The following is a 24,713-nucleotide window of genomic DNA, read 5'->3' as shown; positions in this document are numbered from 1 at the left end:
TTTTAAATAAGTAAGTGATCTAAAGATATACTTCCTTCTCTTCCACTGCTAAAAGTTTTTTTTTTTTTTATCTTTTTCCTCTTGAAAATAAATTAAGTAGATGAATATTGGTGTAACGGCACCATACTTACTGGTGGTTGTGCTATTAAGTCTGTGAAATCCTGCATGGAGACCAAAGTGAGTTCTTGCAGCTGTAAAGTCATAAGCGTAGTGGCACAGTTGAAAAAAGATTCCAGTTTGGCACTACTGTCACCAGTTGGCAATTGCTTTTTTTTATTACCTTGGTAATAAATATTCTGCACTTCTGGAAACCACCTTAAAAGCACAAAAGACTTTTAAAAGTTAATACTTCCAGTGAATCACTCCTTTTACATTAAGCATTAACAGTAACTTCTGGACATCCAAAGGTCTTCATTGAAAGCTCTATGGCTAACTGACATTATCCACCCTCTGAACTGTAAACACTAGCATATTTCACTTTTTCTAGGAAAAGCAATTTTAATCACGGCCAATAGAAGATGACTCAACAATGTGATGCTGTGAGGAAAAGAAAACAAACATAAATCTAACTCCTGAAACTATGCTTCCTGTACTTTTTGAATAAAAATTTATTGGATATTACAAAATACTACTCACCAGTCTCCAAAATGTCCTTTAGGAAATGGATTTGTTAGTTTAAAGCTAAAATGTAAATAGCTGATTAAACCAAGAGAGAACTTACTTGGTTCAACCCACTTGATACTTTAAGCTATTCTGTTTCACAATGACTTGAAAGCAAGATAAATCAATAAAATCAAGTGTATTATTTTATTTCCCTTAATGTGAAATCCTGAAATAATGACTGATTTAAAACAAAGTTTCAAATGTGTATGTATCCTTATAATAAAAGGAAAACAGTAAATTCACATATAGATACATAATAAGTCAAGTTTTCAGTTTATAAAACCACTAACACCACAAAACTAAGGAATACTGATACCTCCTTCATAAGAGATAATGTATTCTTTAAAAAACAGAGTCCACATACTTTCAGGAGTTGTCTGAACGCTTCAAGAAAGATCTAAATTTTAAATATATGTATTCATTTAACAAATATGTGTTTAGTGTCTATGTGCTAGGAACAGTGTCATGGGAGATATAAAAAGATATGACATCACCCCTTATCTCTTATAATAACAAAGACAATGTGTCACAGCAGAAAAACAGTCTTAAACTCAAAGGATTGTGATATAATTTTCCATTTAAGTAACAGAGAAGGGTTTTATAATGAAGATGACAATTTCATTGAAGGATGGAAATGAAATGAGAAGGACCGTGAGGAAAGGATCTGAAGTAGAAGTAGGATAATAAGAAAATATAGGTGGGTAAGTGGGGTTAATTTATCTAATCATTTCATCGTCTAGAATAGAGATAATAGAGAGATTTCTTCCTAGAAAATAGGAAGAAATAAGTGGGAGAAAGTCTGTGAGGACTTTTGCAGAACTTGGGAGCAAAACACAGTAAGTTGGGATGGCCTCACTCTCTCAAATGAAGCCATGGCAGATCTTTCTGCAGTAAGATGTCATTGTTGAAGTAACAGATAAAGAGGACAAGTAACAAATACTAAGTAGAGAACAGCAATGCTAGATTAAGAAAGGGGACTGAGAAACTTCCAGTTGTTCAGACAAGAGATGGAATAAGTTTGGGGCTATAGAACTGGAAAAAGGACAAGTAAAGAAAATATGTTTTAAAAATTATTCATTGTCCCAAAGATATTTACAGGCCTCCCTATTATATACAAAACACTTAGTACAAAATATTACTCAGTTTTCAAAGTGCTTATTAAGGCTGATGGAGGGAGGAAAAGACAAACACATAAATACATATTCTAAAAGGAAGAAATTATAAGAGAATAAAGAGTCGGAGGTATTCAGAAGAAAGAGATCATTTTTTAAGAGGTAACAATAGAGATTTCATAGAAGAAGGGTGATTTGAGCTGGGTACTGAAGGACAGAAGAGAGGCTTCTCTAGTGATGAGCTGCATCAAGTACTGTAAATAGTGTGAATCATAATATTTTGCTGATGGTATTCAAGAGGTTTTTGTTCTGTTTAATTTCCTTAACCTCTGATTCAATTTGATATAATTATGTGTGCAAAGATGGTAATGCTAAGAGTCACAGAGTTTAAGAGGAAAACAACTAAACAACTTTCAAATTTTCCTAGAATTCCCATCCCACAAATAAAAACAAATAAGGAGTAACTAATTATTTTAAAAATCAATAATTGGTTAAAAAAAGAGACTTTACCCACTGAACACTTAACAGTTACAGACTAGTTTTAGAACTTACGTCCTGTTTAATTTAACATGACTATTTCTCCAGACATGGCCCAAGGTGAAAGTCTTTTCAGACCTGAGAATGGAAGAGATAGATTAGGTCCAAGTTGCAGAAGACCCTAAAAGGCAGGTTAAGAAATGGTGATTTATTTTGTCAACAAAAGGGAAGCACTGAATTAGGGGTTAAGATTCACCTGGCAGTGGTTTGTAGGCTACATGGGAGGCTAAAAGAGCCTGCCAAGGGTAGTTGCAGTGGGAATAAATAGAAAGGAGTAGACATGGAAGAGGCTTCTGAGAGAAGATCAAGAATAGTTGATGGTCCTAAGTCTAAAAAAATATAAAAGGATTGAGATCATAAAAAAAAATCATAAATGAGTAGCAGAAGGACACTCTGGCAATTTATAAATACATAGAAATTAAGCAACACAGTCCTAAATGGCCAGTCCAAAAGGAAATCACAAGGGAAATCCAAAAATAATTTGAGATAATGCAAATGAAAACATCATTTACCAAAACTCACAGAACACACAAAAAGCAGTGACCAGGGGGAAATTTACAGCTGTCAACACCTATTTTAAAAATTAAAAAGATCTTAACTCAATAACTTATAATTCCACTAGAAACTGGAAAAAGAGAAAACTAAACTCAAAACAAGGAGAAAGGAAGAAATAAAGATTTGAGTGGGAAAAAAATCAGAGAATAAAAAAATAGAGAAAATCAACAGTCCCAAAAGTTGGTTTTTTAAAAGACCAGAAAAATTGACACACCTGTAGCAAAACTGATCAAGATAAAAAAGAAAAAAGGCTCAAATTGTTAAAATTAGGAATGAGAAAGAGGACATAAACACTCACCTTACAGAAATTTTAAAAAATAAAATAGAAAGGTCTTTAATAAGCAATCATAAGCCAACAAATTAATCTAGCAAATTCCTATAAAGATACAAACTACCAAAACTGACTCAAAAAGAAATAGAAAACATGAATAGAGCTATAATAAGAGGCTGAGCTAATAATCAGAAAATTTTCCAAAAAATAAAAAGACCAGGACCCAGGAAAAGAAGGCTTCACTAGTAGGTTCTATAGAACTCTTAAAGAAGAACTAACACCAATTCTTCACAAACTCTGCCCAAAAAGAGAGACAGGGAGAGAGAGAAAGGAAGGCTTCCTAACTCATTCTCTGAGGCCAGTATTTTCATACCAAAACAGACAAAGATATCACAAGAAAAAGAAAACTACAGGCCAAAGTCCCTTATGCATGTACACACAAAAATCCTCAACAAAGTACGAGCAAACTGAATCTAGCAGCATATAAAAAGAATTACACTCCATGGTTAAGTGGGATTTATCTCAGGAATGAAAGATTAGTTCAGTATATTAAAACCAATGTAATATATTAATAAAGTAGAAAAACCCATTATGATTTCAGCTGCAAACAACAACAAAAAACAATCTGGCAGCAAAATCTGCACTATTGTATGATAAAAACAATCAAGAAACTAAGAATGAAAGGGAAATTCATCAACCTAATAAAGGGAAAATATACAGCTAAAACTAAATGCTGAAAGACTGAAAGCCTTCCCCTAACATCAGGAACAAAACAAGGATATTCACCCCTACCACTTCTTTTCAACACTGTACTGGAGATTCTAACCAAAGCAATTAGGCAAGGACAAGAAAAAGAAATGCAGATAAGAAATGAAGGAGTAGAACTATCTCTATTTGCAGATAACACAGTCTTATATAAAAAAGAAGATATAAAGGTTACACACACAAAAAAAATATTGGTGCCAATAAACAAGTTTAGCAAAGTTGCAGGATATAAGGTCAATATACAAAAAATAATTAGACTTTATCAAAATTAAAAATATTTGTGCCTCAGGGTGCCTGGGTGGCTCAGTCAGTTAAACATCCAACTCTTGATCTCAGCTCAAGTCTTGATCCCAGGGTCATGAGTTCAAGCCCCATGTTGGGTTCCAGGAGCCAACTTAAAAAAAAAAATTGTGCCTCAAATTTGTGCCTATCAAAAAGATGAAAGGATCAACCACATAATGGGAGAAATATTTGCAAATCATATAACTGAGGGTTTGGTATCCAGAATATATAAAGAACTCTTACAATTCAACAATAAAAAGACAGATCACTCAATACAAAGGGAGCAATGATCCGAATAGACATTTATCCAAACAAGATACATACATAGACAATAAGCATTTGAAAAGATGCTCAACATAATTAGTCATTTGGGAAATGCAAATCAAAAACACAATAAGATAGAACTTCACATCTACTAGGATGACTATATATAATCAGAAAGATGGACAATAACAAGTGTTGACAAGGATGTAGAGAAATTGGAACCCTCATTGTTGGTAGGAACGTAAAATCTAACAGACCTTTGGGAAACACTGTGGCAGTTCCTCAAAAGAACATAGAGTTATTATATAACCCAGCAATTCTATTCCTAGGTATATACCCAAGAGAACTGAAAACATGTTTATACAGATGTTCATAGCAGCATTATTCCCATAAACAAAAAATAGCAACACAAATGTCCATGAATGGATAAACAAAATGTATTAGATCCATACAATGAAATATTATTTGGCCATTAGAAGGAATAAAGTATTGATATATGCTATAACATGAACCTTGAAAACATCATGCTTAGTGTAAGAAGCCAGACATAAATGGATACATATTATATTATGCCACAGAGATGAAATATTCAGAATGGGGACAGAAAGTGTATTAGTGACTGTCAGGGCACGTGGGAGGGGGAATGGGGAGTGACTGGTAACAGATAAAGTGTTTCTTTTGGGGGGTGATAGAATTAGTGGTGATTATTGCAAAACCTTGTGAATACATTATAAGCCACTCAAATGTACACAAGATAGTGGTGATTTTATGGTAAGTAAATTATACCTCAATGTAAAAAAATAGTTAGCAATACACTGATTATGGCTGGAGGCAGGCTAAGGGTGATAAAGATGCAGATAATAAGCAACAGACAGAAAAAGTCACAAGTTTTCAACTTGGCCTGGGAATGGTCCAGAACAGGAAGAGTAGCAGGTTTAGAAGAAAGAATAAGCACTGTTATGGAGATGTTGATATTCAGATGCTGACATGACATTCAACTGAAGATATACAGTATAAAATCAGTAATAAGGACCTAGAGCTCAAAAAACATAAGACCTTGAGGGAGATGAGACAGATGAAATCATGACATTGTCAAGAATATAAAGAAGACAAACAAGAGCAAACACCTGAGAGGCCCCCACTCTTGGGAATAGTAAGAACAAGTACAGCTAGGGGGGAAAAAAAACAAACAAACAGAGGCCCAGGGACATCAAAAAACAGGCTTCCAGAAGGAAGGGGTGATAAACCACAGAAACTGCTGAATAAAAGCAGAGAATGAGTACTGAGAGAAGTTATTTGGGTTTGGAGTAGATATAATAATTTGCTGTTTCTCCACTGTGGTAAGCTGATGTTCTACCTTTTAGCCATGATAAACACATTCCAGTTCACTATTTAAAAGAATGGTCAGTGTTCTTCCCTTAGAATCAATCAAGAAGCATCAAGAGCTACAGTAAATCAATCTTCAACTCTCCACAAAAGTCTTCAGTAAAGGTTTTATTCTGCTCTGTACTTTGATGCCCAATTTAACAAAATTTACAGTGGTAATGTATTCCTGGACTATAACCCAAAGTTACAGATCAAGAAAATTTGTTTTATGCCCTTAAGAGGTAATCAGAAGGGGAGACAAACCATGAGAGACTATGGACTCTGAGAAACAAACTGAGGGTTCTAGAAGGGAGGGGGGTGGGGGGATGGGTTAGCCTGGTGATGGGTATTAAAGAGGGCACGTTCTGCATGGAGCACTGGATGTTATGCGCAATGAATCATGGAACACTACATCAAAAACTAATGTGTAATGTATGGTGATTAACATAACATAATAATAAAAAAATAAATAAAAGAGGTCATTTTCTTCTCTGTAATTATGGGGTTTCATTCTATAGCTTTCATCTATCTGTTTATGTTAACTAAATACTAATATTAAATAAAATTCTAAAGTTCTTTCAAGTAATTTCAGACAAAGAATTTGATTCTAAAATATTGGAGAAGAAAAGAAAAGAAAGATTCAGTCTTAAACTATCAGAATATATCTCTAAGTAAGTTTTGGAAATCATGAAACCATACTGGAGTTTCATGTCCTCTGCTATCTGCAATTTGAGCTAATTTTAATGTCCTATTTATAATAACTTAACAACCCCTGATAGAGACATTTTCCTGTATTGTTTCAGAGTATATTGTCTGGCACCTACATAAGTAATTATCATATGTGACTATTCCATTTTTAAGGGTCAATCCAAGATATTTCATTATCATTTGACAAGTCTAACCTCTCAATGTGATTGTAAACTTTAAAGAATATCCTTCATCCCCCAACCAAAAGCAAAATGAAAGAGGTACAGTGCCTTAAATGTATTAATAGTAGATGTCAAATATCTAGTAAATGGATTAGTTGATGGTCATTCCCCCCATGCATTCAACCCCACTCTCAGAGCAGAAGTAGAAACCAGACATTGAGAGAAAAAAAACTACAATCATTTTTGTTCTTGCACAATCTATGCTGTGTAGAACATCGAGATAGACAGTACAGACCAATTCAGTTAAAGACACTGTATTTAATTCTTGAACAGAATTACCAACTTGTTAAAATGGGATTTTCTAAATTCAGTTAAAATAGAGTTCCCCACCAATAACATTTTTTAAATTTGTGTTTTCCTCCATGAAGTTTCAGAACTTTACATTTTAAGTAGAGTCTCTTTAGCAGATTCCATGTGTTTCATGATAATGGTCTGAAATATTGACAGCTCTAAGGCATCCTGGCAATTATGAAATTCTTCTACATCAACTAAACGTAATTTTCTGCAAGACATAAAAATAAACAATAATTAAGGCAGGAGATTTTTTTTGCATTTAATATTTTTGTTAACTGAACTCAAAAATATGATATTCCTAGGTTTTATCATTAAAATTTGTGTTTAATAAAATCAAATATTTAAGAACATGAGATTTTTAAAGTTTTAATTTTTAAAATAATTAATGTAATAAAATTTGAAAAGAACACAATATAAGATTATGAAATGTTACTGTGAAGTAGAAGAGAGTTGAAATAACTGGGATTTGATAGACAATTCAGACTGATTTTTGTTTTCAAATTGGAACAATTACAACAGGAAAAGAGGTAAAGTTCAAAGCTTAAGAAAGCCCGCTATACCTGAAACAAAAATTGTACCCACTCTGAAAATAACCTTGCATTTTAAGAAGCCATGGAGTGGGGGAATTCTCACACCTAATTAACACCTACTGTATCAAAATCTTTTGATCCTGTTTTTGACTTTTTTTATTATGTTCAGTTAGCCAACATACTGTACATCATTAGTTTTTGAGGTAGTGTTCAACGATTCATTATTTGCATGTAACACCCAGTGCTCATCACAACACGTGCACTCCTTAATACCCATCACCTGGTTACCCCATCCCCTTACCCCCCTCCCTTCTGTAACCCTCAGTTTGTTTCCTGGAGTCCAGAGTCTCTCATGGTTTGTCTCCCTTATGACTTTTTTTTTTTTTTTTTAAGAAACCACAGTGCTTCCTCTAGTCAAGAGCTTTCCATACAACTCCTTTTCTGACTACAATGCTATGGATCTTTGTTATATACATGATTTATACATTTAAGAAGTTTCTTTTGGGGGCTCCATGCTGGATGTGGAGCCTACTTTTAAAAAGAAAAAAAAAAAGAATTTTCTGTTGGGGAAACTGGACAGCAACATGCAAAATAATGAAACTGAACCCCTATCTTACACCATACACAATTAACTCAAAATGGATTAAAGACAGGAATGTAAAACCTGAAACCATAAAACTCCTAGAAAAAAACATTGGTATGCTCCAGGACACAAGTATTGGCAATGATTTTTTGGATCCGATGCCAAAAGCAAAGGCAACAAAAGCAAAAAACGAACAAATGGGACTACATCAAACTAAAATTCTTCTGCACAACAAAATTCAACCATTAACAAAATGAAAAGGTGATCTATTGAATGGGAGAAAATATTTATTTGCAAACCTTTTGCTGATAAGGCGTTAATATCAAAAATTTATAAAGAACACATACAACTCAATAGAAAAAAATCTGATTAAAAAATGGGCAGAGGATCTGAATAGAAATTCTTCCAAAGAAGACATACAGATGGCTAACAGGTGAAAACATGTTCACATTACTAATCATGAAGGAAATACAAATCAAACCACAATGAGATTATCACCTCACACCTGTTAGAAGGGATATTAAAAAAGGATAGGAAATAACAAGCGTTGGTGAGAATGTGGACAAAAGAGAATCCTTGTGCACTGTTGGTGGAAATGTAAATTGGTGCAGCCACTATGGAAAACAATATGGAGGTTCTTCAAAAAATAAAGAATTAAACTACCAGATTATTACCCAGCAATTCTACTTCTGGATATTTATCTGAAGAAAATGAAAACACTAATTCAAAAACATACACGCACCTCCATGTTCATTGCATTATTTATAATAGCCAAAACATGGAAACAGCCTAAATGTCCATTGATGGATAAAAAAATGTGGTGTATATAACACAATGGAATATTATTCAGCCATAAAACAGAATGAAATCTTGCCATTTGAGACACCATGGATGGACCCTAAGGCATTATGCTAAGTGAAGTGAGACATAGAAAGACAAATACCTTTATAATCGCCTACGTGCAATCTAAAACAACAAAAACTGAGCTCATGGATATGGAGAACAGACTGATGGTTGCCTGTGGCAGGGGATGGAGGGTGGGTAACATAAGTCTTCACTTTCTTAGACATCTTCCTTTTATTTTTATTTATTTTTTTAAGATTTTATTTACTTGTCAGAGAGAGAGAAAGAGCACAAGCAGGGGGAGCAGCAGGCAGAGGGAGAAGCAGGCTCCCCGCTGAGCAAGGAGGCCTATGAGGGAATTAATTCCAGGACCCCAGGATCATGACCTGAGCCAATGGCAGACGCTTAACTGACTGAGCCACCCCAGTGTCCCGACATCTTCCTTTTATATTCAACTACTGTAATTCGTAGCCTGTGGTAATTTCCACATGTATGTACACACATGCTATACACGCATCTTCATATATACACACTATTTTTCAAGCAAAAATACCCGTATGCTGTGTAGCTTGTGACTGTATTACAGATGCTATCTCTGACATTCAGTGGTCTCTGTCAATCTAACTACTGAAGGACACGAACTTGCACATTCCCGTCTCCAAACATCCCCTTCAGGTTTCCACACTCATGCGTTTGTGCAGTCATTCAGATGACTTTTGCATTATCATTCCCCAGCCCACTGCCACACATAGAGATGTTCCATATTTTCAAGACCTGCTGAGATTCAGGCCAAACTGTCACCTACAGGAAGGATGCCCTTTACGTTCAATGTGGGCTCCTACTCCAAGGGGCAGTACTCTTGACTGCCCGCCCCGTTCAACATTCACAGAGTAAAAATGACTCATGTCTACAAGGGCAACATTGGAGTTGAAGTCCTCTTCCTACCCACAGACTGCAAAGCTTCTTTCTCATTTGTCTTCACCCCAGATGCCCTGAGGTTTGCCTTCAATTGCTGCAACTAATACTTCTGCCACTATGACCATGGACACCAAGTTTGGACACATCCATTGTTGACTGTTTTTTGAGCTCAACTTTGTTCCCTTTTTCTTCCCCTTCCTCCTCTCATTTTCTTGTCTCTTGCCTCCTGACATGGTCCAACAAAGTCTAGCCCTTTATGGATGATACTAGGCACTGTAGCCTCATCCCCCAGCATCCAACGCAGTGTGTCCTGGCAGTTCCATAGATATCCATATCTGTGAATGGATATAAAATAAAACGACTCTGGTGGTGTCATAAAAATGAAATGTATCACTGTATGCGAACATCCTTTGTGAGAGTGATACTATATAGTATGACCTCATGATTCCATGCAAAATTAAATCATGGGTCTTGTCAGGAGAGGGATATTCAAAAGAGAAGAACGGAGAAGAACATGGGCAAGGAGATAGCCTCTTCCTATTCCAGAAGCCAAATTCAAGCAAAGAAATCTACATTATACAACAGAAAGCTGAAAGATGTTCTTTCTAACAGTATGCAGTCTGACCAACAAAAGCCATTTTTATGCTATGTATATGTGTGCATGTGTGTGGATACACATATGTATTTGATTATATGAGCACAAAGAAAAATAAGGAAAGATATCCCACTAGATGGTTATCATGGGTCTTTGGCTGGGCTGGTGTAAAGGAGGACAGAGATGAGGAAAAGAAAGGCTGGTGGAAGTCAGGCAAAGTAAAGACTAGACTTGAAATGTATATATGATCACATTTACACGTTTATATAAAGTTACATATGTAGCTGCATATTTAATTAAAATTTGTTTTTAAAAAGGCAGACAGGGACAGAGTGAGGGAGGCAAGAGGCCTTGGACAGCACAGGTCATTCTACCTGTGGGAAAACAGAGTCCCAGTAAGGACAAGGGGTGAACAGAGGGCCTATAATCAGATGGTGGCAGAGCCCAGGCAAGGAGCTCGGCTTCCTGCAGCAGACATCAGGGGTAGGGCTAGAAGCGGCAGGCTAAAGATCCTAACTCTGCAAGGAGTTCAGAGAAGTTGGTCAGGGACGTGCCCCTAGTGCATGTCCCGGGGCTTCCCAGGGTGGGGCCAACAACTGCCTTCTGCCATGGCCACAGCTCAGCACTGCTCTAAAGACAGATTTCCTTTTGCTGGTTTTGGGAGGCAGAAAAATGTGCTCACTTGCCGCGCCCTCCTGCCTGCAGAACAACACATGTGGTAGAAACCAAGAGACCCTGGAGAGCGGGTCACTTGTCACCGGAGCTGCAGCTGTGGGGATTGAAAAGTCTGGGGCAGGGGTGGTAAGACCACCTGAGAGACAAGGTGCCTCCGCTAGCATAAGGCAGGACTGATTAGGGTTTTGAGGTTCCTGAAGGGAGGTCTTGTATAAGAAAAATAAATATAAATCTGTATTGCTTTTGCACATTTTATAAAACCTGTGCCCCCAGGAACATGTTGGTAGGATGCTCCCCGTGCCTTGGAAGAGGTCATGCAAGAGTGGGGGGAATATGAAGCAGGAGCTTCTAAACTGTGTGATCAACTGTCCTCAGCCTGAGAAGCAAACATGTCAGCTCCACGGTGAACACCAGCATCCACATCCAGCTGTGCCAAGCACTTGCTACATGTGGCTGTACCGTCCTCACTCTGACAATGTCTAGGAGGTGATGCATAACCTCCAGCTGTCACCCAGGAACTTTAACTCATGCCATTCAAGTAGACTATGTTTACTAGGTTCCTACACCATCTAAATCATTGTAGCAGCTAATGGTCTGTGGGATTTAAAATAAAGCATAACAATTCAGTCCCTTAACTGTGATTACCCCTTAAAGTCTGTGTGGTAATGAGGTATGGGATGTGTGGGGCATAGTTGGGTTAGAAGTCAAAGGCAATGTTCATGATTTACTCTACCTCTACCTCTACATTGCTGATTTAAAACCATGTTTGAATACTGATGGTAAGTTTGTAGTTATTTCTTTTTATTTGCAGTTAAAATAGTAAAATAAATAATTAAGGTGGGACAAAATAGCTTTTATTGCCCTTTTAAAAAGAAGTTTGAGAAGGCCAGAAATACTCACTTAAAAGTACTGCGCCATAAATCTAGCACAGCCAACATTGTGGGGTTCATTGTGTTCAAGTGATCCTTAATATAATTGCTTGCAGCTAAAAAAGATTTCCTCCAAGGTTTTGGAAGAACTTCCATTCTGAAAACAAAGAAAAAATAATCAGCTATCTCTAAAACTCAGAAGAAAGTATTGTTACAGTGTACTTTTTGAGTAATAATGGTTTTTTTTTTTTTTCTTGAGAGAGAGAGAGTGGGGAAAGAGGAGCAGAGGGAGAGAGAGAACCTTAAGCAGGCTCCACACCCAGCACAGAGCCTGACTTGGGACTCAGTCTCACAACCCTGAGATCCTGACCTGAGCTGAAATCAAGAGTGGGTCACTTAACCCACTGAGACACCCAGGCACCCCAATAATGGTTTCATTTTAATAAAAAATATTATGTATCCCTTACAGTAAAAACAAAACACATAATTCTGTATTAAGATACATGAAGGCCATACTTTCTATGGTCTAAGTCATATAATTTTAGAATAATTAACACATATGAAATTATACTTGAATCTTTTTTTTAAAGATTGATTTGAGAGAGAGAGAGAGAGAGCGTGCACAATTGGGGGGAAGGGGCAAAGGGAGAGGGAGAAGCAGACTCCCCACTAATCAGGGAGCCCCACACAGAGCTCAATCCCAGGACCACAAGATCATGAACTGAACTGAAGGAAGAAGCTCAACTAACTGAGCTAACCAGGCACCCCTGAATCTTTTTTTAAAATTTTATTTATTTAAATAATCTCTACACCCAACATGGGGGCTCAAACTCCCAACCCCAAGGTCAAGAGTCACATGCCCTTCCGACTAAGCCAGCCAGGTGCCCCATAGACTTGAATCATAAGGTTAACTATTTTTCCTTTAAATACTTGATCAAGTTTACAAATAACTCAAAATGATCAAATAGAAACAGTAATCAGCTTTTCTTCATATACATCTTGAAAAACTTAATTTCAATACACAAAATGTTTAAATTTGGGGTTTTTTTTTTAAACATTTTAAAAATATAGTCCAGCCTGCCTGTGGAAATCCCCTTCAACTTAACTTCTGTTAATGTATAAAGGACACTTCCAAAATCACCAACGCTAACGTCCTTATTTGAAGACATTTACTCTGTAACTTCTATGACTTGAATAGTCATCCTTAATACATTAAAAATATGCCATTTTCATCTTTCAGCATATATTTAAATATTTATTTTATGCATACAATTTTTTTATTGTCATGATTTTAAACACTTAACCTTGCTTTATTATATAATAAGCTTAACTCAGTTTTTCAATTGTAGTCATACCACTTTCACAATTACAAAAGATGATTTTTGTCTCTTCCCAGGAGAAAAGCTATTCTCCACATAAGATATACTGGAAATGACTGCATAATTTTTTCTTGCAATTATAGGAAAACAATCTGAGGGACTTTTAAATAATATGAAAGAAGCAAAACTGAATTATTTACTAAATCATTAAAATATAAGTTCTAGTCTTCAAACTACTTAAGAGACTTATTCCTAAATGTTAATATTTAGGGAAAATACATAGCAAGTGTACTTTTCTATTATGTGTCCTATATTTTAATCTATGTAATTATATTTTATATTCTATATACACACATATTTTCTGCAATGTTCCCAGTATGGTTTTGTGCATTCCAGTTGCCATCAAGCTCTTATATCTCTATTATATCTGAAGCCTGTGCTAGTCGCCATGGAAATACAAAGACCTGTATCAGGTTCTTTCACCAGGGTACTTATGTTTTAACCACATAGGTATCCATCTGTCTGTCTATCCATCTACCCATAGATTTGTAAACAGAACATATTAGGGCTTAAATACATAAACATAATAAGAATCATCAGTTGTATATATGAAGTCATAAATATATATATAATATAACCAGTGTATAAATATATACACATACACAGGAACAGTCATATAATCAATATTCTTAGAGAAACTTGGTCACTTACTCTGCACGATGGGGTAGAATTTCATCTGTTTTTTTATCATCTTTTTCCCTAGGATCTTTCAAAACAAAATCAACTAAAAGAAAATTGAAAAGTTCTGATAAATATCCTTATATCAATTATGGCATATTCCAAGCAATTGCAAAACTAATTCCACTAAAAGCAATTATTTAAATTATGTTATTTAAAATAATGGAGCAATTTGTGCATGTATGACAATAAAAATATTTATGGAAAACCTATGATGTCTGTGTCTTTGAGAGTTTATGTTCCCTCTCTTAACAACAGGTCCCTATTTATTTCATTTGAGAGTGATAACTGGTTTCAAAATTACATTTTCCTTCATAGCTTTTCTAGCAAAAGTAGTTTTCATTGAAGGCCACAATACAGAATCATAGTAGTTTCCTTTCACTGAGGAAACTTACATACTGTTTTGTTTTCTTTTAAGTTGCATATAACGATCCTGTTATAAAATCAGTAAAGGGAGCTACTTCTGCTTTTATATTCTGTGGCCATTAATTCACAGTTAATTCTAATTTTCCTACCTTTAAGATGCTCTTTCTAAAATACCAATGTGTTAACATCCATCTGTTTGAAATCCTTTGGTGGCTCTGCTTTAACTATGAATGCTTTAAAAAGGCATAGAAGGCCCTTCAGATTCTGTCCCCTCCCCAAATGTACCCTATGCTTTGGCTGTCATGGCTGCTTGCGAGCCTGAAGAGCCTTTCACGCGTGTCTGCCACAGTTCACACCATTTTCTCTGTGAGAGCACTCCCTTGTGTTCCGTTTGTGTTTCAAGATGGTTCAGGTACGTCCAGAGTTCTTCCTACCAAGTCAGGCGTGAGCGTCTCTCCCTTACAACCTATCCCCCATTTCCCTCCTTATTGAGCCTACTGCTCCACTTTGTAATTAGGGATTTGTCCCTCTCCATCATTTCAACAATGAACTCCCTGGGAGCAAAGATTTGACTTTTCATTTTTACATTACCAGGACACTCAATAAGGGTCTTAAATACAGTAAATGCCCTCCCACCCAAAAGGTCCCCAGACAACTCCAAAACATGAGGATTTCTCCAGCTTTGGACACAGCATCAATTGTATCAGTTTTATAATCCCAATTAATTGGAGAAGTTCTTTTAAAAGTATAGATTCAAAGGCCCTGCCTCCAGAGATTTTAATTCAGATAGATTCAGAAATCAGTATATGAAAAATGATTCTAATGATTAGTCAGTCTTAGAATCCAGTGGTCTATACCAGGAATCAGCAAACTTTTTATGTAAAGGGCTTGAATATAAATATCTTCAACTTTATGAACTACAAGGTCTCCATCACAAGTAGTCATCTCTGCTCTTATAGATCCAAAGCAGCCACAATGCATAGGACTGTATTCCAATAAAATTTATTTACAAAAACAGGCAGTGAGCCAGAATGGACTGTAGTTCATCAACCTTTGGTCCATAACAACAATTTTTAATTAATCACCTTCTAATTTATGTTATCAATATTATGTTAAATAATTAAATTTTAGAATTTCTTCAGTTCTGTCCTTTACTGAGTGGATATGTTAATTAAATAATTAAATTTTAGAATTTCTTCAGTTCTGTCCTTTACTGAGGCTACAAAAAAATTATACAAAAAAAAAAAAGAGTGTAAAGTTTTTTTGCTGTACTTAATTAATGAAACTTGCCTAAGATCTTAAGCAGTGAAATAGAAATGCAAAAAGCGGAATAAATATAATAATTTCAAGTATAGGTATTAACTTTCAATTAGTAAGACACATTCAAATTAGAAACCAAAAATACTGATTTACCTATGGATTTTTTTACACTAAGAAGATAATCTTCTCTCATTTCATCAGATAATGCAAGTATGCTGTTGGTGAGGACTTTCAGATGTTGGGGGACTAAATTCAATACATGTTCTAGCCAAGAATCTTCCATTGGGGCTACATGGTCTGTATCAATTCCATGGTGAATATAATAGTAATATCTCTGCATAAAGAAGATGGAGAAATATAGATGGGTTTAGTCCTATAATAAAAGAAGTGTGTTCAGCAAAAATAAAACTACTGAGCAAAAATCAAAGTTTTAGGCAAAGTATTTACAAATCATAAAAAAGTATTTTGTGTAATTCGTGGAGGAATTATGTGAGATAACCTAAATTAAAAAAAATAGGGCATTTCCTGAAAATTAAAGCTCTTATCTCAGTTCATAACTACAATGTAAAATATCAAGTTATATTACCAAATATGATGTACTAAGAAGAACACATGCTGAAGCAGAATTTAGTGCTTTATAAATGTATGAAACTGTGGTAAATTAGTTTTTGTTCTTTTATTATTGATAATCAAGTCGATCTTACAAGCTGCAAGTGAATCAATATCTCTACACATTAAGCTTAGAAATCTATGACAGGATTTAGGAAATTTCCAGTTGGCCAATTAATAGTCCATATTATAATTTTACAGCTATTAAATGTGTACATAAGATATTAATTTTAAGACATGATACTATTTCTCTAACAATAGACATTTAACTTTGATATATTTTCATAAATTTTTACATGTCACTTTTAGAAAAATTTTAAACATCCAAGTAGTTTTTCAAAATACTTTCAAATTAGTAACATAAGTCTTTGATATTTACATTTTTAGAAATTCTTCTGTATTTGAAAACTAGATTATATCTCTAAAGTAAGTTAATATACTTTGTAAAGTGTACATTATATAAGATAGTTTCTCATAGAAGAATAAAGACACATAAATGTTATACAAGACTGAGGCTCATTCTAACAAAGGGAGCAGGTAAATGAGATTCTTTTGTTGTGGTCTTAGATGGCAAGGGAGAGAATGATTTCCCCCATTAATCCCATAGAGCAATTTTGTGGAACTCTGTATTTACATTTATGTCCACAGAGTTCCACAAGAGAGGAGCACAGAGTAAGCTCAAAAGTTTAAAAGCATCTTCAAGTGCTTCCTTTACATTCAAGTATACTGACAAAAGAGACAGCCCATTACCAAGATGTCCTTCTCTATTGCAGAAGTGGTCAGTTTGGGAAACATGCTTTCATCAGGGCTAGCTGAGTCTAACACCGCATCTTGTTGCCTAAGAAAATGACAAACACACTATTCAATCGTACACGAAGGGCAGTTAGAATATACATTAATGTATATACACTTGACCCTGGAACAACTCAAGTTTGAACTGTATGGGTTCACATATAGTTTTTTACACTACAGTGTTGTAAATGTAATTTATGATTTTCTAAATATTTTCTTTAGCTTATTGTAAAAATACAGTATATAATACATATAACAAAAATGTGTAAAATGACTTTATATTATCGGTAAGGCTTCTGGTCAACAGCAGGCTATTAGTAGTTAAATTTTTGGAGAGTCAAAATCTATATGTGAATTTTCAACTGTGGCAGGAGTCAGTGACCCTAACCCCTAAGTTGTTTAAGGGTCTACTGTCAAAACATCAGGACTGTCTTCTACTAAATCTTAAGAAAAAAATGAATTGAACATTTTATTAATAGTGCATATAACACATATTTGTTTGATACCACATTCCACCCAGAACACTTTCTCTTTATTCATAAAGAGACAGTTCTATTGGAAGCGATTTGCAAGACTGAATCCAGAGGCTACATTCTTCTTGATGAGCTTTACTCATTCTTCCTCATTACTCCAAACTCAAGCTCTCTTCTTTGAAATGTTATAAGAGCACTCTTGCATTATTACTAAAATATGTATGGTTATTTATAAATAAGGGATTTAAAAGAGCACTGATGGAAAAGATTTTAAATGTAGTTTTGCCAAAGACAGATACATTCTTGAAAAGATCGTTTCTCAGATATCTAGAGTTATACAGTATAAGCTAGCAAAGAGTAACAGTTTATATGTTCCTATGTATTTATTATTGGCTAACTGTCCATAAATGGACAATGTTGATAGCTGTAATTCAATTCAAACTCTATACAAGACACAAGTCACATTTTTTTTAAATCACATGTGTCTATTTTTTTTAAAGATTCCACTTATTTGAGAGAGAGAGAGAGGGAGAGAGAGCACAAACTGGGGGGGTGGGCAGCAAAGGGAGAAGGAGAAGCAGGCTCTTCACTGAGTGGGGAACCCAATGCAGGATCGATCCCAGGACCCTGGGATCATGACCTGAGCCCAAGGCAGACACTTAACCAACTGAACCACACAGGTGCCCCTACAGGCCACAGTTTATGACTTCTTCTGGGGCACCACAGTGGAGAAAGACATAGGTCACATGTTCATGAAAAATAAGAATTTGTTCTGGGATAGCTTTAACTTCTTTTTTTTTTTTTTTAAATATTTTATTTATTTATTTGACAGAGAGAGGGAACACAAGCAGGGGGAGTGGGAGAGGGAGAAGCAGGCCTCCCGCCGAGCAGGGAGCCCGATGCGGGACTCGATCCCAGGCCCCTGGGATCATGACCCGAGCCGAAGGCAGACGCCCAACGACTGAGCCACCCAGGCGCCCAGCTTTAACTTCTTTATCATTGACTGTATCAAGCTCTGGATCCTGAGACTTCATCTGGGATGGATACAAGTCAGTGATGCTATATAATAAAATAGTCCCTCCCACTAACTGTTCAGTGAGTGGAGACTGGAGGTTTATTGAATATCTGTCTGAGAGACCATACTAAGAGAGGTGCCAGGATGCATCTTCTAAATTATTCTGTCTTTTGCAAATCCAGAAATCAAATATTTTGTGAACTTTACAATCATTCTTTTCAATTATATGAAACAGGGAAAAGAGCCAGTGCAATGTCTCAGGTAATGTCTCAGTTTATTTCAGTACATAGTAGGTGTTCAATAAATGTTTACCAAATGAGGGAATATGAATATAAAAGCAGTGGAAGATCTTCAAGGTGTTCTGTAGTTGGAGTGAGAAGGGTTTATTATTCTAACTACAAAAGTAGTCTTTTCTCATTATTTTGATTGTAAAGTGTTACTAATGGGACAGTAATGGACCAGGAATCAGGACACCTGCATGCAGATTCTGCCACCCTAAAGTGTATGACCCTAATAACTGTGTTGATGTTTTTTAATGGCAGAAATGCTCATTTATATACCTTGCTGAACCCAGAGAACCTAGTAAGTTTCATCCTCTATATGAGTAATGCCTGCCTAAAAGAGCAAGGACAGGGGATGTGAAGAGGAAGAAGGTTGGGGGCTACGGGAACAGCTGCAGAAGTTTTTGCAGTAATAATGAAGATCTTTCAGCTTTAAAACTCTAGGATTCAGTCATTCTGTGGCTACAGGCAAAGATTCTGCTTGCTGGAAACAATAATAAAAACTTTTTTGATCACCTTCTTAGGCCCTCAATAGTTTCACATACATCTAATCCTCACACCCATTGTTACAGTAGACAGAGAAATTATTCCCACTTCACAGATGAGAAACTGAATGTCAAATTCACTAACTTCCCCTTTGTCACATAGTTAATTAAGTACAAAAAATAAGGATTTGCCCATCCATATGTGCTTCCAAACTGCCATGCTCTTTCCAGAACAATATTCCTTTCAGAAATAAATCAGTATAGGAGACACTTTACCTGACTAAAGAGAAAATATGGTGTGCCTTATTTCCTGAAAATGAAAAAACTATATTGGTTTTCTCTTTATTAAATCAAGTGATTTTGAATCAAGATGGTAGCAAAAACATCCTTTTTTTTTCAAGTTTTCTTGTGAACGAAGTAGTAATTTTAACCAATGATTGTAAAGAGACTAGAAGGTCATCAGCTGAGGAGATATATCAACAAATTTCTGAAACATGAAAAGAAGAGAGAGGACAGATAAAACAGGGTTGAAAACACCATAGCCCCTAACTCACGCAGGAAAGCAACCAATCCACCTAGGAGATCCTTAGAATAGGCTCTGGTCTTGTAGTCAGCAGGTGCTAAAGGAGAAAATGAGTAGAATGGCTGAAAATAAGGAAGTTATCTCAAATTTACGCCAGCAAATTAGACAACTTAAGTGAAAAAGATTCCTAAAAATCAAAAATACCAAACATGACTCAAGAAGAAAGAAAATCTGGATACATATCAAGTTAACTAAATTAGTAGTTAATAATCTTCCCACAAAGAAAACTTCAGGTCCAGATGGCTTCAAAAATTTCTATCCAGGGACCCCTGGTAGCTCTGTCGTTTAAGCATCCAACTCTTGTTCTCACTTCAGGTCTCAATCTCAGGATTGTAAGTTCAAGACCGACATTGGGCTCCACACTGGGCATGGAGCCTACTTTAGAAAAAGTTCCATCAAAGAAGGAGGAAATAATACTAATTCTACCTAAACCCATTCAGAAAACAAAGAAGGTAAAAACACTTCCCAACTCATTTTGAGGCCTAATGCCAGACATGACAACAAAAGTACAGACCCATATCATTAACATAGACTTGAAAATTCTTAACAAAATATTAGCAAATCAAATCCAGCAACATACAAAAAGTATTATACATAATGACTAAGTGAAAGGAATGCAAGCTTTAACATGAAAAGCAATTAATGTAATATACTATTTTAAAAGATTAAAGGATAAAAACCTAATTCTCATTTCAATGGACACTGAAAAAGCATTTGACAAAAATCCAGCACTCGTTTATGATAACATCTCTCAACCAGCTAGACAGAGAAAGGATCTTTTTCAACCTGATAAAGGGTATCTTAAAAACCTACAGCTAACATCCTACATAAGCGTGAAAGACTGAATGCTTTTCCACTACGACTGGCAAGTCCACTATCACCAATTCTATTCAACAATATGCTGGAAACTAACAAGTGCAAAATGGGAAGTGAGAAAAATGAAAGGCATTGGAAATGAAGTAAAAGTCAACATAATCGTATATACAGGAATTTCCATGGAATCTATTAAAAAGCTGCAGAACTGGTAAGCAAGTTTTAGTAAGGTCTTAGAATGTGAGGCCGGTAAGTAAAAATCAATTGAGTTTTCTATATACTGGCAAGGGACAATCAGAAAATTAAATAATTCCATCCACATCAAAAAATACTTAAGATATTTTTAAAAGAAGTACAAGATTCATACATTAAAAAATACAAGACACTGTTAAGAGCAATTAAAGAAAAGCTAAATAAGTGAAAAGAAATAACAGGTTTATGGGCCAGAAGACTCAATATTATTGAAATGGCAATTATCCCAAAATTGACCTACCCATACAATGCAATTGGATACTAAATCCTAGGTGGTTGTTTTGTTTTTCAGAACTAACAAGCTAGTATTCACATGTTTGAAAATGCAAAATACCTAGGATAGCCAAAACAATTTTGCAAATGGATAGTAAATGTCGTGAATTTAAACTAATTTCAAACTTTACTATAAGGCTCAAGTGATCAAGACAGCATGGTAGTGAGGTAAAGATGGACATATAGAGCAAGGGAACTGAAATAGAACCCCTTATATGCTCAAATGATTTTTGACAAAGGTGCCAAGGTAATTCAATGGGAATAGTCTTTTCAACAAAGGGGGCTAAGACATTTGGATAGCTATATGAAAAAAAAGATCAAATCTCAACCTTAGCTCATACCATAGATATGCCATTAAACTAAATCATGTACATAAATATAAGAGCGAAAACTATAACCTTCTAAGAAAACATGGGAGAAAAATCTTGTGATAGGAAAGGATTCTTAGATATGACTCCAAAAGGACCAACAAAAGAAAAAATTGATAAATTGAGCTTCCTTAAAATTTAAAGCTTTTACTTTCCAAAAAATACCATTAAGAAAATGAAGAGATAAGCCACAGACTGGAAGAAAATATTTGCAAAAGATAAATCTAATAAAAAGACTTGTATAGGAAATAGATCAAGAGTTCTTAGAATGTATTAATAAAAAGATAACCCAATTTAAAAATGGGCAAAAGATTTAAACAGACACTTCAAAGAAGTTATATGAATGTCAAACCATCACCAGAAAAGACACCTATCATCATTAGTCATTAGGGATATTCAACTTAAAGCCATAATGAGATAAAATAACACATCTACTAGAATGGTTTTTGTTTTGTTTTGTCAAAAGTGCAAATTCTAGCCAAAGTGAGGGCAAGGATGTGGAAAAACTAGAAACTTCTCCATACACTGTTTCTGGGAATGTAAAATGGTATAGCTACTTGGAAAACAGTTTAGCAAAGTCTTTGAAAATTAAACATATACTCTATACAATTGAGCATTTCTATACTTTGGCATCTACCCAGGAGAAATGAAAACACATATCCACCAAAAGACTTGCACTCAGATGTTCATAGTAGCATTTTCAAATGGCCCAAAACCAGAAACAATAAACAAAATGAAAGGATTTTAAAAACATACATATCGTATAATTCCATTTATATGAAATTTTAGAAAAGATAAAACTATAAAAACAGAACACAGATCAATGATTCCCTGGAGCAACCAGTGGCAGGGAGAATTAATTGAAATGGGCATAATTTTTAACAGATGATAGAAATATTCTAAACCTAGATTTTGGTTAAGGTTGCACAGCCATAAAAATTTACTAAAATTCATTCAATTGTCCATTTAATCTGGATGAATTTAATGGTATGTAAATTATAGCTCAGAAAAGCTGTTTTTAAGCCTATCTAGAAGGCTTTGAAAATAAAATGTTCAGAAAAAAAAAAAGACAAGTTGACAGAACAAATAATGACAAATAGAGTGACATAGGATTCTCATCAACAGTAATATATGCCGTGGTGACTACAGTTGATATTAGTATATTGTATGATTGAAATATGCTAAAAGTAGAACCCAGGCATTCTTACCAAAAAAAAAAAAAAAAAAAAAAAGCTGAAGATGGGAGGTGATCAATGTGTTAACTTGATTGTGGGAATATATATATATGTGTATACACACACACACACACACACACACACACACACTCTCTCACATCATAAACTCTAAATATATTCTAATTTTATTGGTCGGGGCACCTGGGTGGCTCAGTCAGTTAAGCGTCTGCCTTCGGCTCAGGTCATGATCCCAGGGTCCTGGGATTGAGCCCAGCATCGGGCTCCTTGCTCAGTAGGGAGTCTGCTTTTCCCTCCTGCTCCCCCTGCTGGTGCTCGCTCTCTCTCTCTCTCTCTCTCTCTCTCTCTCTCTCTCTGTGTGTGTCAAATAAATAAAATCTTTTAAGAACTTTTTTTATTTGTCAATTATACCTTAATAAAGCTGGGGGAAAATAATACATGCTAAAAAATAATGGTTAATATTTTTCAGTCTAATGTTTTCAGATGTATGGTAAAAATTATGATTATCATTTAATTTTATAGCCAGCTTAGCCATTAATTCAAGAGTAAGGACAAAACAGAGAACTTTACAGAGATGAAAAATCTCAACTTTACTCCTCCTCATAGATCCTCACTGAAACAACTATTGGAGGATGAACTTCAGCAAAAAAGAAAATGCACTCAGAAGTGAAGAGTGGAATGCAAAGACAATTTCCTAAAGAATTAGAAAACACATTAGTAAAATTAAGTGTTAAGGAAAAAAAGTATGGGGAATTTAAGGACTTGGTAGAGTGAAAATGTTATAGGAATATTGGTAGAAATAAAATGAAGAATGATCACGTGGAAAATGCAAAAGGAAGTTTAGAGCTAAGTAAGGGCAGTCTAAGATTCCTTTGTGTTATTCAGGGAGAAGACTGATAAAAATTGAATTTTAAACTTTAAAAAGTATAAGTTACAATACGTGGCTTTAAATATTATGGTACCCCCTAAAAGAATAGAGATATTTGATAGCTTTTAAGCCAATAGAAAGAAATAAGGGGAGAAGAGAGAAAATTCGATTCAATAGAAAGAAAAAAGAAAAAATAAGCAAAGGCAACATAAATAGAAAGTACGAAATAAATTAGTAGAAGCACACTTATATAAGAAACACCAACAACTATAAATGGGATTGGACATACTATTAAAGTATAGGAACTCTAAGATCGAATTTCAATATGTTCATCCATATCCTGTTTATAAAAGGCATAACTAAAAAATGACATAAAATGCCTAAAGAGAAACTACTGTCTCTTATAATACAACAACAAAGATAATCTGAAAAACCAGTACCATTCTATAAATACTGGATAATAGGACACATTCCTTTTGAATGCACAGCTGAGCTCACAAAAAAGAAAGGAAATACTCAGAGGATTTAAAAAAAAAAAAAAAAGGAATGGTAATCAGCAAAAACCTGAGGCTATGGCTACCTTTCTGGAGCCCAGGGCCATGTCCTTTAATGCCCTGTGAATCTGGAGGTCAGGTTCTGAGTAGGACTGAGTGAAATGGAGAATTCAAAGTGAGAACCCCTATGTGAAACTAAAACCCAAGACAGGCTCTATCCTCACCCAGAGAAGGACGAGAAATGACAGGCACAGGAAGCTGTGTCAAGAAAGATCATCTGTCCCTTGGCCAGATTTCTGGGTAGAGAAGTTGCTTCTAAGACTTTGTAACTAGAGGCCTACCTGGTCCACGGTTTTGGATTTTGATTTTTGATTTTATACTGTTTGTGGGATGTGAGAGTGCTTAATCCAAAAAAGTGATACAAGTGGGCCAAGCTGGTAAGATTCTAGTGGCACACCCCCACAATCCGGCTGCACAGGGC

General features: G+C 35.3%; 1 protein-coding gene across 2 annotated transcripts in view; it reads right to left on the bottom strand.

Moving 5' to 3' along the window:
* DNAH7 (dynein axonemal heavy chain 7) overlaps positions 1-24,713 on the bottom strand; it is a 279,079-nt gene that overhangs the window by 230,093 nt on the left and 24,273 nt on the right. For both annotated transcript variants that reach the window (XM_073880956.1, XM_025894388.2), the window contains exons 6-11: positions 17,093-17,180; positions 15,887-16,067; positions 14,081-14,153; positions 12,082-12,207; positions 7,126-7,245; positions 132-315 (exon numbers count right to left, since the gene is read on the bottom strand). In XM_073880956.1, the coding sequence (XP_073737057.1) occupies positions 132-315; positions 7,126-7,245; positions 12,082-12,207; positions 14,081-14,153; positions 15,887-16,067; positions 17,093-17,180 (772 nt within the window). The remainder of the gene's footprint in view (positions 1-131; positions 316-7,125; positions 7,246-12,081; positions 12,208-14,080; positions 14,154-15,886; positions 16,068-17,092; positions 17,181-24,713) is intronic.

This window comes from Callorhinus ursinus, unplaced genomic scaffold, assembly GCF_003265705.2.
Source record: "Callorhinus ursinus isolate GAN/ISIS: 27379988/994484 unplaced genomic scaffold, GSC_fseal_2.0 scaffold2, whole genome shotgun sequence".
Lineage (NCBI taxonomy): Eukaryota > Metazoa > Chordata > Mammalia > Carnivora > Otariidae > Callorhinus > Callorhinus ursinus.
This window is presented reverse-complemented; position numbering and strand designations above follow the sequence as displayed.